Raw genomic sequence first — 15,460 nt, 5'->3', positions numbered from 1 at the left:
TGATTCAGTCATACTTGCAATCAGAGCAAGAGGGTAACTGTATTTAACCATGATCTGATTGAGACTACGATAATCAATACACGGGCGCAACCCTCCATCCTTCTTCTTCACAAAAAAGAAACTTGAGGACGCAGGGGAAGTGGAGGACCGTATGTATCCTTGTCTCAGGGACTCGGCTATGTATGTCTCCATAGCCGCTGTCTCCTCTTGAGACAGAGGATATGCATGGCTCCGTGGGAGTGCCGCATCTGTCTGGAGGTTTATCGCACAATCTCCCTGTCTATGAGGTGGCAATCGCGTCGCCCTAGTCTTGCTGAACACGAGTGCCAAATCCTCATACTCAGGGGGAATGTGCATTGCTGGCACTTGGTTCGGACTCTCCACCGTGGTCGCCCCAACGGAAACACCTAAACATCGCCCAACACACTGGTCAGACCACTCCTTGAGAGCCCTCTGTTGCCACGAAATGGTGGGGTCATGGGTGATTAACCAAGGAAGCCCCAGCACCACGGGATACGCAGGAGAGTCGATCAGATACAACTGAATGATCTCCTCATGACCCGTCTTCATCTTTAGTGGCGCTGTGACCTCCCTAATCAACCCAGATCCCAACGGGCGGCTATCTAGGGCATGGACAGGGAAGGGTGCATCAACGGGCAGGAGGGGAATCCCTAACTTAATACAACATTTCCGATCAATAAAATTCCCAGCTGCGCCTGAATCGACTAGCGCCTTATGCTGGGAATGAGATGCAACCTGAGGAAATACCACAGGTATACACAAGTGAACAACAGAGAGCTCTGGGTGAGTGGTGCGCCTACTCACCTGGAATGACTCCCCAGTGCGTGACCTGTTGCCCCGACTCCCTGGAGACCCTCCCCAGCACCTAGCCGCAGTGTGTCCTCCACGGCCACAGTTGGTGCAGGGGACGCCCCCCCTCGGTCTCTCTCTCCTCCTCTCTCTAGCGCCAGCACCCCCGAGCTCCATAGGGCTAGGCTCGGAGATGCTGGGGGATGGAATGGACGGCCCCAACTCGGGACGTCCACGGGTGGCCAGCAGGGTATCCAGACGGATGGACATGTCCACCAGCTGGTCGAAGGATAGAGTGGTGTCCCTGCAGGCCAACTCTCGTCGAACGTCCTCACGTAGGCTACACCGATAGTGGTCGATGAGGGCCCTCTCATTCCACCCCGCATCCGCCGCTAGAGTCCGGAAATCCAGGGCGAACTCCTGTGCGCTCCTCTTCCCCTGTCGGAGGTGGAACAGACGCTCCCCCGCCGCTTTACCCTCAGGAGGGTGATCGAACACAGCCCTGAAGCGGCGGGAGAACTCTGCGTAGCTGATGGTGGCAGCGTCTATTCCCCTCCATTCGGCGTTGGCCCACTCCAACGCCTTGCCGGAGAGACAGGAGATGAGGGCGGAAACGCTCTTGTATCCCGAGGGCGCCGGGTGTATGGTGGCCAGATAGAGTTCCACCTGAAGGAGGAACCCCTGACACCCGGCTGCGGTGCCATCAAACGCCCTCGGGAGCGAGAGCCGAATCCCACTGGACTCCGGAGCTGGTCTGGTGGGGCTGGCCGATGGTGGTGGTAAGGTAGGAGGAGGTGTGGGCACGCCTCCCCTTTCCCATCGGCGCAGGGTGTTCATCACCTCTTGCATGGCGGAGCCGAGTTGCTGGATCCTGGCGTCCTGGCAGCTGACCCGATCCTCCAGCGACTCGGTCGCCGCCGCTGCTCCTGCTGACTCCATAGAAAAGGTGTGTGATTCTGTCACAAGCTGATGTGGATGCGGTGTTGGAGTCAGGCGCAGGACTAGTCAACAAGACAATACAAAATAACGGGCCTCAAACACTGGAGGTGAGCGATTACGCATACAGTGCGTAAATACACTATCAACACGAGAACAAATACCATACATCAACGGACAGGCGGACAATCACACACAACTGCAAACAAAACTAAAGGAAACTTATAGGTGACCTAATCAATACATAACACGAAACAGGTGCACTAACAAGACAAGACCAAACAAACATCGAGACATCAAGCGGTAGTAGCTAGTACTCCGGGGACGACGAACGCCGAAGCCTGCCCGAGCAAGGAGGAGGAGCAGTCTCGACGGAATTCGTGACAGCTACAGATTAGGGTTGAATATTTTCCTTGTAATGTTCCATCCTGAGTATAATCAATTTTCTCCTGGGTATTTCCCGCTCAAACCGGAAGTGTCATTCTAAAGCATATAAAGCATATGTCTGGATTTGATTAGAGCTTTGATTGGCATGAACATTTAAATCTAATGTTACCTGAGACTTGATTAGAGCTTTGATTGGCATGACAATTCAAGTCTAATGTTACCTGTGGTAAATACATTTTATGATCCCTATCTTAAATACATTTTATGATCCCAAGCCCAGAAAAGCCCAAATGATTGTGCCATTATCCAATAAAGCCTATGATAGGCTACTGCACAGTACACACAAAAGAAAAACATAACAGCCCATAGATGTAGCTATGCTCTCTTGGGTAATTAAATGAATCAAGCTCCAGTAAGCTTATGTTTTTGACTGTATTACTGTATTGTATTATATTGTATCATGTGGAATGGAATTACACACCTCTTTCAACCCATGAACCTGGGAGAGAACATGTGATGCTGGTGCAGGACATGCGGCCTACAAATTTACAATTATAGGCTAGCGAAATTAGATATTAATTTTGAAATATAATAGGGCCAATTTTACACTTCTATATTTAGTAGGCTGATGCATGCATGCCTTTCATAATATTTCCCCTAATGTTGTGCGACATGCATATTGGCCTAACTCCTCTTTCTCTATTGTTGCTTCATTCCTTCCTCGCTTTCAACAGTTAAATGAGCATTTTCATTGTCCTGATCGTCATCTTTGTAATTACATGCTTGAATAATATAGGACTAGAATAAGATGCAGATGGCTTTCTTTTCTCTTCATGAAGAAGGAATGGTTACGGTACTGAACAAATAACTGCTATAGCCTACCCCCATCCCGACTTCTCTCTTCTTTCAAACTCCCCGGCTCGTGGCCATCAGTTCTATTGGATGCTGTATTTAACATTCAGCAAACAAGAGCTTGCATCCCTCTTCCAATAGTCTATTAGTATAAGAAATGCTAAAAATGTATTCTTCCAGCAAGCTATTCTAGTCTAGCTTTTGCTGGGACTCCAAGAGCTAAGGAGCGTTTTTTAAGGAGCGAGGCCAGCGGAGTGCATGGTGCATATTGCGGAGCGTATTGTACAAGAGACAGAGGTTATAAGTTAGAAGCTTATGCATAGCCCATCGTTCATTAGCTAAATATAAAGCTAATAACTGCATTGAATTTATTACCTGAAATTAATACCTGAAAGAGGTAGGCTAGGAAATACAGTACCAGTCAAACATTTGGACACACCTACTCATTCAAGGGTTTTTCTTTATTTTTACTGTTTTCTACATTGAATAATAAATAACACATATGGAATCATGTAGTAACCAAAAAAGTGTTAAATCAAAATATATTTATATTTGAGATTCTTCAAATAGCCACTTTTTGCCTTGATGACAGCTTTGCACACTATTGGCATTCTCTCAACCTGCTTCACCTGGAATACTTTTCCAACAGTTTTGAAGGAGTTCCCACATATGCTTAGCACTTGTTGGCTGCTTTTCCTTCACTCTGCTGTCCGACTCATCCCAAACCATCTCAATTGGTTTGAGGTCAGGGGATTGTGGCGGCCAGGTCATCTGATAGCACTTCATCACTCTCCTTCTTGGTAAAATAGACCTTACACAGCCTGGAGGTGTGTTGGGTCATTGTCCTGTTGAAAAACAAATGACAGTCCCACTAAGCCCAAACCAGATGGGATGGCGTATCGCCATGCTGGTTAAGTGTGCCTTGAATTCTAAGTAAATCACAGACAGTGTCACCAGCAAAGCACCCCCACACCATAACACCTCCTCCTCCATGCTTTACGGTGTGAACTACACATGTGGAGATCATCCATTCACACACACCACGTCTCACAAAGACACAGCGGTTTGAACAATGAATCTCAAATTTGGACTCTCAAAATTGTCCATTGCTCGTGTTTCTTAGCTCAAGCAGGTATCTTCTTCTTATTGGTGTCCTTTAGTAGTGGTTTCTTTGCAGCAATTCGACCATGAAGACCTGATTCACACAGTCCCCTCTGAACAATTTATGTTGAGATGTGTCTGTTACTTGCACTTTGTGAACCATTTATTTGGGCTGCAATTTCTGAGGCTGGTAGCTCTAATGAACTAATCCTCTGCAGCAGAGGTAACTCTGGGTCTTCCATTCCTGTGGCGGTCCTCATGAGAGCCAGTTTCATCATAGTGCTTGATAAAATATATTTTGATTTGTTTAACACTTTTTTGGTTACTACATGATTCCATATGTGTTATTTCATAGTTTTGATGTCTTCACTATTATTCTACAATGTAGAAAATAGTACAAATAAAGAAAACCCCTTGAATGAGTAGGTGTGTCCAAACTTTTGATTGGTAGTGTACATGTATATTATATAATTATAAATATGGCATCAAAATGTTGAAAATCTGATTCCCCCCTAGCTGATCATTGTCTGCAACCGGCTCTGATTTTGAGGTAATGAAACAGGCAGGGAGAGTGAGCTAGTCTGTGGTGGTCGGCAAACCCTCAACCTTTTGGCTTGATGCCCTGCGTGGCATCGACTGTCCCCCAGTAAATTTCGATCTGTCCCTAACTGTACTGTAAGTCGCTCTGGATAAGAGTGTCTGCTTAATGACTAAAATGTAAATGTGTCTCTCTCTCACACTCTCTAAGACACATGCACACACACACTCATTTCGCTCTCTGCACTGCTCACTCCCACGCTTGTCCAAAGATGAGCGGCAGTAGTTTTTTGTCTTGCAGCTGTGGTATGGATCTCTATATACATCCAGGGGTATCAGCCTGTTGAGTGCACTGGAGGGACAGGATGTGGTGTGTGTCTGAGAGAGGCTGTGCTACAGCCCCAGTTTACGAAACATTCAGTTAGAACAGGAAGACCCCAGAAACACAAACCACACACACAATAATCTAACAATTACAGAGACACAACTCTAGTATTGTATTACGAACAGCAAACACCAGCTGAACTAACACTGAGTTTAATTTATGAATCATCAAAGTTAATATCTCTAATCTAAAAAAAAAAACACCTACAAGTATAGCTCACTGATTATGATGCTGTAGCTGTTTTAAAACATGTCATGACAGCTAGTTCTAATGCAATTCTAATAAGGTCAGGTTGGAAGAAGAAGAAGAAGAAGAAGAAGAAGAAGAAGAAGAAGAAGAAGAAGAAGAAGAAGAAGAAGAAGAAGAAGAAGAAGAAGAAGAAGAAGAAGAAGAAGAAGAAGAAGAAGAAGAAGGAGACAGAGAGCTGACAGATATACATAAGTGAAGCATTGCTCTTTATTTGTAACTGCTGCAACCAAAGTGTGAACCACTGTGTGACTACAGGGATTGTTGTGGTTAACAAGAATGAAAGAATGCAGGCACACACGCCCACACACGCACATGCACATGCACACAACTAACTCCTGTGGTTCTGGGGACCTGTCCGTCTGGGCATTGGTATGGGCTGAGCATCATCTGATTCTGGCTGTGGAGGCCTGGGTCGAAGCTGGTGTCTGGAGTTTGGTGTGGCCTGCGACGTAGCTCTGTTCTTTGGCCGGGTTTGGCTCTGGGATCTTTGTGGGGGATGGTGGTGATGGAGGGATGCTTGACGCGTGGGCTGGGTGAGGGGCGCAAGTCTCATCTCCTCCTCCTCTACAGGGGGAACATCAGGGATTAGGATTCATGGGTAAGGGAGTTAGATGTTGGTAACTACATGTAATGTGAGTAGCCTTCTGTATTATCATAGTACTGTTTTATCATCATGTAGATAACTGGTGTGTTTTTAATCATGTGTGTTCAGTACCTTCTAGGCGTCTCGCGCGCTGCCTGCGGCTCTGGCAGACACACACCAAGGTGATGATGATGAGGATGAGGAGCAGACCACCTCCACTAGCCAGAATCACCACCATCAGCCATGGCTTCATCCCAAACAAGAGCACTGTAGAGGAAGAATCATCTGCAGAAGAATCATCAGCATTATCATCATCATCATCATCATTGTCAGATATGTTTATTTAATTTAGAATCTCCTACACACCTGCACATTCAGGGTTAACATCGTCACTCTTCTCTTCACTCGCTTTATTACTCACTGTACACACGTAGCTGTCTACAGGTTTGAGCATTGCCTTGGTTATTGTCAGAGTTGTGTCATTGTGGTCTGGCAGTGTTTGTCTGTTATGGCTCCACACCACTTTAACATCCACAGAGTTGCCCACATCACACCTCAGACTGACAGATGTATCAGTACATTTCTGTGTCAGACGTGGTTTAGACACAGGCGCTGAGAACACAAAACACACACTGTAATGAGCACATATTTTCCCTAACACTGGCTGTGTGTGTAGTATGTGCATGCTACATGCGTGCGTGCATGTGTTTGCTTTCTGTTTGTGTAGCCTACTTACAGACCACACACAGGTGAGTTGTGGAAGACCTAATGAGTTTTCCCATGTCGTCGTAGATGTTGACCTGGTAAGTCCCTGTATTATCCAGCTGAAGGTTATTTAGTAACAGAGAACCATTCGGTGTGGTCTGATGTTTCTGCTCAGTAGGTTTCCTGTTGTCGTAAACTATTATAGAGTCATGGGTCCACCGTAAGTGAAATGACTCTCCAAGCAACTCCAGGCCTGGGTGATCTTGGTCAATCACCTTGTTCCTCCCAACAGCAGCGTACACACACTCCTCAGCACCTAAACATACTGTGAAATTTACATTTTACCATCAGATACAGCTGGTAATTACTTTTACACTCAGAAAAAAAGAGATGCTAAGTAGAATCATACAGGGTTCTTCGGTTTGCCCCCATAGGGGAACGCTTTTTGGTGCTGGGTAGAACCCTTTGCAGAGGGTTCTACCTCAAACTCTCTACGTAGGGTTCTTCAAAGAATCCTCTGTATATGGTTCTACCTAGAACCCTCTATAAAGGGTTCTACCAAGAACCATTTTATCATCTAAAAGTTATTGGAGAGGCAATCTTTAGTTACTATGCCCCCAGCCTCTGGAATAGCCTGCCAGAGAACCTGAGGGGGGACAAAACTGTGGGCATTTTTAAAAGAGATCTTAAAACACACCTTTTTAGGTTTGCTTTTCCTTAGGGTGCTTTTGAGACATTTAGAGTTTATTGTTATTATTTTGTTTTTTATCCTGTTATGTTTGTTGTGTAGTAAATATTTGTATTTGTATTTTTGTTTTTATTAGTTTTTTCCTGTAAAGCACATTGTGTTGCATTCCATGTCTGAAATGTGCTATATAAATATAGCTTGATTTTATTTTATTTTATTTGTCTTTCAAAAAGGGTTCTTCTGATCAAATCGGTTCTTGGTAGAACCCTATCCCTCTGCAAAGAACCCTTTTGGAACCCTTTTTTTCTGAGTGTAGTGTCAGAAAACTAGTGAGCAGAAAAAGGGGAAGCTGTATTTGAATTACTAATGAGAAATTAATTACAACTTATACACAGAAAATACTGTAAGCCTTCATACTAAAGAAGAGGTTAGTACAACTCAGAATATATGATATGGCAAATTGAACTCAAGATGATTGAGTGGGGTGTTGGTAAGACTAATCTTACGAAACACCATTACTTCTATTGTGTATCTAGGTCAGGCGTAGAAGGAGAGATCAACAACAAAAACTGTAGTTTTAATGGAAATATCACAATGACATCAAATAAGTGAAATGGTTATTATTTCATATTTTCTTGACAATTTATTTCATTTGATGTAGTCCTGAGAAGTAGGCTAAACTGAATACAGTCTAATCAACTCTTACACACCTGGGTTCTGGTTTTCTCTACAGTGGTTAATGGATCACTGATTAAAAATAAAAGCATATCCGTGTCTTGTTTTCTTTTTACACTTTTTGAAAAGGCAAATGAATGATTTCTTTGATTTCTAGTTTTACCCAAGGCATCACCCTAACCAAGCCAGACTAACATCCTTATTAAATCTAAGCCATGAAGGGGGACAGAGTGACTTAAACTTCACCATTAACACAACAATATAGATCAAAATGAAAATATAGTTTGATTCTAATTTTTAACTCACCTGCAAACCCCAGAGAGAGGAGGATGAGAGATATCAGCACTACCACTGCCATTCTCAAGGAGTGATTGCACCTGCTCCAGACTGTGTCTGTGTGTCTGTGAGCACTCTGTTCATCATATTTCTGAGCGAGGGGGCATCCTGTTTGTGTCTGTGTGTCTGTGTGTCTGTGTGAATGTGTGTGTGTGTATGTGTGTGTGTGTGTGTGTGTGTGTCAGAAATCAGTCTAGAGATTGTTGTCTGGATCACTTGACTCATGCGTTCATTTGTGAACATGTATATGATGCAAACATACTTTAAAGAATGTTCTGTTATTTAAACATGATCAATCATCATCATCATCATTATCATGTTGTTTTATTTCCTATTTTACCAAATGCACAACCTACCCTACACAGTGTGTCCTCACCCTTCCAGGATTGTCATCCGTGGTCTTTCAACACCCTTCTGTCAGAGCTCTTGACTCCTTGCTTGCTTAATTAGTTCAGCTAATTCTATTTGAGCCGCACTAGGCTACATGGAAGTATGTAGCCCCCATTATTTTGTTTGTCCTTTGGAACATTCCCAGAGCGTTCCAGAGGGAATGATAATGCGAACGTGCATGTTTCACTTTTACTGACTAGCCTAACAGAACATCAGTAGCCTAAAACTTGGTTTGAAGGAAATGGCAGTCCAATGTTTTTTTTATAGTTATCATAACGTTTTGGGCTTATTTTATTGGTAAGTAAGCTATACTTTTGACTGGTTATTGATTTGTAACAAAGTAATTTGTCCGGGACATAGACATTGCTTGACAGAGACATTGCGCATTGTTTCACGAGCTAGCGCTTCTGCTCAGGCTGGTCCAGTCAATTATTAGTCATTCAGTAATAACATGTTATTTTGCTAGCTACACTGTACACATAGAAAGACTCAAAACACCATGATTGGGTAATAAAACCATGGAAAGTAGTGCACCTAACCTGAGATCTGGTGTTTGGAGTGTGTTTGAATGTAAACCAATGCAAGTGTTATGATACACAGAAAGTATAAAAAAATATAGAAGTACTCTGAAACCCCCAAAGTGGTTCTTCAATTGGAATATTGGTGTTTGAAAACAATTTTTGGGGTATCAGTTCATATAAAATGCAGCATCAAAACACAAAAAATGGTGTCCCTAATACAATGAAATGGTTAAGACATACAAATGGTTTATAACCTAAATATTGATTGATGATGAGGGCCTATGGAAAATATTTTGTGTGGAATTCCACCATCATTTCTTTCAATGCTTTGTTTAGACAGATTAGAAACAGGAGGAGACAGAGAACGGGTCAAAGTGAGACAGGCGGAAGTGGGAATTGAACCCCCGACTTCTGGAGCAGTAATATGGTACATTTCATTGGAATTTCATTGGAATATTACAGTGGATTGCGAAAGTATTCACCCCCCTTGGCATTTTTCCTATTTTGTTGCCTTACAACCTGGAATTAAAATTGATTTTAGTGGGGTTTATATCATTTGATTTACACAACATGCCTACCACTTTGAAGATGCAAAATATGTTTTATTGTGAAACAAACAAGAAATAAGACCAAAAAACAGAAAACTTGAGCGTGCATAACTATTCACCCCCCCAAAGTCAATACTTTGTAGAGCCACCTTTTGCAGCAATTACAGTTGCAAGTCTCTTGGGGTATGTCTCCATAAGCTTTGCACATCTAGCTACTGGGATTTTTGCCCATTCTTCAAGGAAGAACTGCTCCAGCTCCTTCAAGTTGGATGGGTTCCGCTGGATGGGTTCAATTGGATTGAGGTCTGGGCTTTGACTAGGCCATTCCAAGACATTTAAATGTTTCCCCTTAAACCACTCGAGTGCTGCCTTAGCAGTTTGCTTAGGGTCATTGTTCTGCTGGAAGGTGAACCTCCGTCCTATTTCGCAACAAAGCCTCCTTCACTCATGCTGCCAAACATGCCCTCGTAAAACTGACTATCCTACCGATCCTTGACTTCGGCGATGTCATTTACAAAATAGCCTCCAACACTCTACTCAGCAAATTGGATGTAGTCTATCACAGTGCCATCCGTTTTGTCTCCAAAGCCCCATACACTACCCACCACTGTGACCTGTACGCTCTTGTTGGCTGGTCCTCACTACATGTTCGTCGTCAAACCCACTGGCTCCAGGCCATCTATAAATCACTGCTAGGCAAATCCCCGCCCTATCTTAGCTCATTGGTCACCATAGCAGCACCCACCCGTAGTCTGCGCTCCAGCAGGTATATCTCACTGGTCATTCCCAAAGCCAACACCTCCTTTGGCCGCCATTCCTTCCAGTTCTCTGCTGCCAATGACTGGAACGAATTGCAAAAATCTCTGAAGCTGGAGACTCTTATCTCCCCCAATAACTTTATGCATCAGTTGTCAGAGCACCTTACCGATCACTGCACCTGTACACAGCCCATCTGAAATTAGCCCACCCAACTACCTCATCCCTATATTGTTATTTAATTTGCTCTTTTGCACCCCAGTATCTCTATTTGCACATAATCTCTTGCACATCTAGCATTCCAGTGTTAATACTATTGTAATTATTCTGCACTATAGCCCATTTATTGCCTTACCTCCATAACTTGCTACATTTGCACACACTGTATATATATTTTCTGTTGTATTTTCTGACTTTATGTTTTTTTTCTTTACCCCATATGTAACTCTGTGTTGTTTTTATTGCACTACCTTGCTTTATCTTGGCCAGGTCGCAGTTGTAAATGAGAACCTGTTCTCAACTGGCTTACCTGGTTAAATAAAGGTGAAATAAAAAAAATAAAATAAAAAAAAAGTCTCAAATCTCTGGAAGACTGAAACAGGTTTCCCTCAAGAATTTCCATGTATTTAGCGCCATCCATCATTCCTACAATTCTGACCAGTTTCCCAGTCCCTGCCGATGAAAAACATCCCCACAGCATGATGCTGCCACCACCATGCCTCACTGTGGGGATGGTGTTATTGGGGTGATGAGAGGTGTTGGGTTTGCGCCAGACAAAGCGTTTTCCTTGATGGCCAAAAAGCTCAATTTTAGTGTCATTTGACCAGAATACCTTCTTCCATATGTTTGGGGAGTCTCCCACATGGCTTTTGGCGAACACCAAACATGTTTGCTTATTTTTTTCTTTAAGTAAAGGCTTTTTTCTGGCCACTCTTCCGTAAAGCCCAGCTCTGTGGAGTGTACGGCTTAAAGTGGTCCTGTGGACAGATCCTCCAATCTCCGCTGTGGAGCTTTGCAGCTCCTTCAGGGTTATCTTTGGTCTCTTTGTTGCCTCTCTGATTAATGCCCTCCTTGCCTGGTCCGTGAGTTTTGGTGGGCGGCCCTCTCTTGGCAGGTTTGTTGTGGTGCCATATTCTTTCAATTTTTTAATAATGGGTTTAATTGTGCTCCGTGGGATGTTCAAAGTTTCAGATATTTTTTTATAACCCAACCATGATCTGTACTTCTCCACAACTTTGTCCCTGACCTGTTTGGAGAGCTCCTTGATCTTCATGGTGCCGCTTGCTTGGTGGTGCCACTTGCTTAGTGGTGTTGCAGATTCTGGGGCCTTTCAGAACAGGTGTACAGTGAGGGAAAAAAGTATTTGATCCCCTGCTGATTTTGTACGTTTGCCCACTGACAAAGACATGATCAGTCTATAATTTAATGGTAGGTTTATTTGAACAGTGAGAGACAGAATAACAACAAAAACATCCAGAAAAACGCATGTCAAAAATGTTATCAATTGATTTGCATTTTAATGAGGGAAATAAGTATTTGACCCCTCTGCAAAACATGACTTAGTACTTGGTGGCAAAACTCTTGTTGGCAATCACAGAGGTCAGACGTTTATTGTAGTTGGCCACCAGGTTTGCACACATCTCAGGAGGGATTTTGTCCCACTCCTCTTTGCAGATCTTCTCCAAGTCATTAAGGTTTCGAGGCTGACGTTTGGCAACTCGAACCTTCAGCTCCCTCCACAGATTTTCTATGGGATTAAGGTCTGGAGACTGGCTAGGCCACTCCAGGACCTTAATGTGCTTCTTCTTGAGCCACTCCTTTGTTGCCTTGGCCGTGTGTTTTGGGTCATTGTCATGCTGGAATACCCATCCATGACCCATTTTCAATGCCCTGGCTGAGGGAAGGAGGTTCTCACCCAAGATTTGACGGTACATGGCCCTGTCCATCGTCCCTTTGATGCGGTGAAGTTGTCCTGTCCCCTTAGCAGAAAAACACCCCCAAAGCATAATGTTTTCACCTCCATGTTTGACGTGGGGATGGTGTTCTTGAGATAATAGGCAGCATTCCTCCTCCTCCAAACACGGCGAGTTGAGTTGATGCCAAAGAGCTCCATTTTGGTCTCATCTGACCACAACACTTTCACCCAGTTCTCCTCTGAATCATTCAGATGTTCATTGGCAAACTTCAGACAGGCCTGTATATGTGCTTTCTTGAGCAAGGGGACCTTGCAGGCGCTGCTGGATTTCAGTCCTTCACGGGTAGTGTGTTACTAATTGTTTTCTTGGTGACTATGGTCCCAGCTGCCTTGAGATCATTGACAAGATCCTTCCGTGTAGTTCTGGGCTGATTCCTCACCGTTCTCATTGCAACTCCACGAGGTGAGATCTTGCATGGAGCCCCAGGCCGAGGGAGATTGACAGTTATTTTGTGTTTCTTCCATTTGCGAATAATCGCACCAACTGTTGTCACCTTCTCACCAAGCTGCTTGGCGATGGTCTTGTAGCCCATCCCAGCCTTGTGTAGGTCTACAATCTTGTCCCTGACATCCTTGGAGAGCTCTTTGGTCTCGGCCATGGTGGAGAGTTGGGAATCTGATGGATTGATTGCTTCTGTGGATAGGTGTCTTTTATACAGGTAACAAGCTGAGATTAGGAGCACTCCCTTTAAGAGTGTGCTCCTAATCTCAGCTCGTTACCTGTATAATAGACACCTGGGAGCCAGAAATCTTTCTGATTGAGAGGGGGTCAAATACTTATTTCCCTCATTAAAATGCAAATCAATTTATAACATTTATGACATGCGTTTTTCTGGATTTTTTTGTTGTTATTCTGTCTCTCACTGTTCAAATAAACCTACCATTAAAATCATAGACTGATCAATTCTTTGTCAGTGGGCAAACGTACAAAATCAGCAGGGGATCAAATACTTTTTTCCCTCACTGTATACAGTGGGGGAAAAAAGTATTTAGTCAGCCACCAATTGTGCAAGTTCTCCCACTTAAAAATATGAGAGAGGCCTGTAATTTTCATCATAGGTCCACGTCAACTATGACAGAGAAAATGAGGGAAAAAAATCCAGAAAATCACATTGTAAGATTTTTAATGAATTTATTTGCAAATTATGGTGGAAAATAAGTATTTGGTCAATAACAAAAGTTTCTCAATACTTTGTTATATACCCTTTGTTGGCAATGACACAGGTCAAACGTTTTCTGTAAGTCTTCACAAGGTTTTCACACACTGTTGCTGGTATTTTGGCCCATTCCTCCATGCAGATCTCCTCTAGAGCAGTGATGTTTTGGGGCTGTCGCTGGGCAATACTGACTTTCAACTCCCGCCAAAGATTTTCTATGGGGTTGAGATCTGGAGACTGGCTAGGCCACTCCAGGACCTTGAAATGCTTCTTACGAAGCCACTCCTTCGTTGCCCGGGCGGTGTGTTTGGGATCATTGTCATGCTGAAAGACCCAGCCAAGTTTCATCTTCAATGCCCTTGCTGATGGAAGGAGGTTTTCACTCAAAATCTCATGATACATGGCCCCATTCATTCTTTCCTTTACACGGATCAGTCGTCCTGGTCCCTTTGCAGAAAAAACAGCCCCAAAGCATGATGTTTCCACCCCCATGCTTCACAGTAGGTATGGTGTTCTTTGGATGCAACTCAGCATTCTTTGTCCTCCAAACACGACGAGTTGAGTTTTTACCAAAAAGTTCTATTTTGGTTTCATCTGACATTCTCCCAATCCTCTTCTGGATCATCAAAATGCACTCTAGCAAACTTCAGACGGGCCTGGACATGTACTGGCTTAAGCAGGGGGACATGTCTGGTACTGCAGGATTTGAGTCCCTGGCAGCATAGTGTGTTACTGATGGTAGGCTTTGTTACTTTGGTCCCAGCTCTCTGCAGGTCATTCACTAGGTCCCCCCGTGTGGTTCTGGGATTTTTGCTCACCGTTCTTGTGATCATTTTGACCCCACGGGGTGAGATCTTGCGTGGAGCCCCAGATCGAGGGATATTATCAGTGGTCTTGTATGTCTTCCATTTCCTAATAATTGCTCCCACAGTTGATTTCTTCAAACCAAGCTGCTTACCTATTGCAGATTCAGTCTTCCCAGCCTGGTGCAGGTCTACAATTTTGTTTCTGGTGTCTTTTGACAGCTCTTTGGTCTTGGCCATAGTGGAGTTTGGAGTGTGACTGTTTGAGGTTGTGGACAGGTGTATTTTATACTGATAACAAGTTCAAACAGGTGCCATTAATACAGGTAACGAGTGGAGGACAGAGGAGCCTCTTAAAGAAGAAGTTACAGGTCTGTGAGAGCCAGAAATCTTGCTTGTTTGTAGGTGACCAAATACTTATTTTCCACCATAATTTGCAAATAAATTCATTAAAAATCCTACAATGTGATTTTCTGGATTTTTTTTTCTCATTTTGTCTGTCATAGTTGACGTGTACCTATGATGAAAATTACAGGCCTCTCTCATCTTTTTAAGTGGGAGAACTTGCACAATTGGTGGCTGACTAAATACTTTTTTTCCCCACTGTATATACTGAGATCATGTGACAGATCATGTGACACTTAGATTGCACACTTTATTTAACTAATTATGTGACTTCTGAAGGTAATTAGTTGCACCAGATCTTATTTAGGGGCTTTATAGCAAAGGGGGTGAATACATGTGCATGCACAACTTTTCCATTATTTATTTTTTTGACTTTTTTGAAACAAGTAATATTTTTCTTTTCACTTCACCAATTTGGACTATTTTGTGTATGTCCATTACATGAAATCCAAATAAAAATGTATTTAAATTACAGGTTGTAATGCAACAAAATAGGAAAAACGCGAAGGGGGATGAATACTTTTGCAAGGCACTGTAGTCCTCATTATATCCTGTTTAATTCCGACAAAAAGGAAGAAGGGAAAAGGAACATACATTCTAACGGCCGCTAATGACTGCCAGTAAAAATGTGTCTTAGGCATCACACTACCCATAAAGGAAT

At 43.3% G+C, this 15,460-nt stretch overlaps 1 protein-coding gene across 1 annotated transcript; it reads right to left on the bottom strand.

The window, feature by feature from the left end:
- Window positions 1-5,455: 5,455 nt before the first annotated feature.
- LOC121572821 (T-cell surface antigen CD2-like) lies at window positions 5,456-8,290 on the bottom strand. The gene is made up of 5 exons (XM_041884850.2): window positions 8,215-8,290; window positions 6,577-6,870; window positions 6,207-6,452; window positions 5,973-6,125; window positions 5,456-5,821 (listed from the first exon to the last, which is right to left on the bottom strand). Exons 1-5 carry the CDS (start codon window positions 8,264-8,266, stop codon window positions 5,586-5,588), a joined length of 981 nt encoding a protein of 326 aa, XP_041740784.1. The 5' UTR covers window positions 8,267-8,290; the 3' UTR covers window positions 5,456-5,585.
- Between the last annotated feature and the right edge of the window lie 7,170 nt (window positions 8,291-15,460).

The sequence above is a fragment of the Coregonus clupeaformis genome, chromosome 40 (genome assembly GCF_020615455.1).
Source record: "Coregonus clupeaformis isolate EN_2021a chromosome 40, ASM2061545v1, whole genome shotgun sequence".
Taxonomy (NCBI): domain Eukaryota; kingdom Metazoa; phylum Chordata; class Actinopteri; order Salmoniformes; family Salmonidae; genus Coregonus; species Coregonus clupeaformis.
The sequence above is the reverse complement of the archived record's forward strand: the minus strand, read 5'-3'. Positions and strand labels throughout refer to the sequence as shown.

Bases quoted from the DNA above. Each gene is read 5' to 3' on its own strand.
- LOC121572821 (XM_041884850.2), bottom strand. From the start codon at position 8,266: ATGGCAGTGGTAGTGCTGATATCTCTCATCCTCCTCTCTCTGGGGTTT. The intron at 6,126-6,206 runs GTGTGTAGGAGA...ATTCTTCTGCAG, and splicing joins TGTTAACCCTGAATGTGCAG to ATGATTCTTCCTCTACAGTG. The intron at 5,822-5,972 runs GTACTGAACACA...TTCCCCCTGTAG, and splicing joins GCGCGCGAGACGCCTAGAAG to AGGAGGAGGAGATGAGACTT.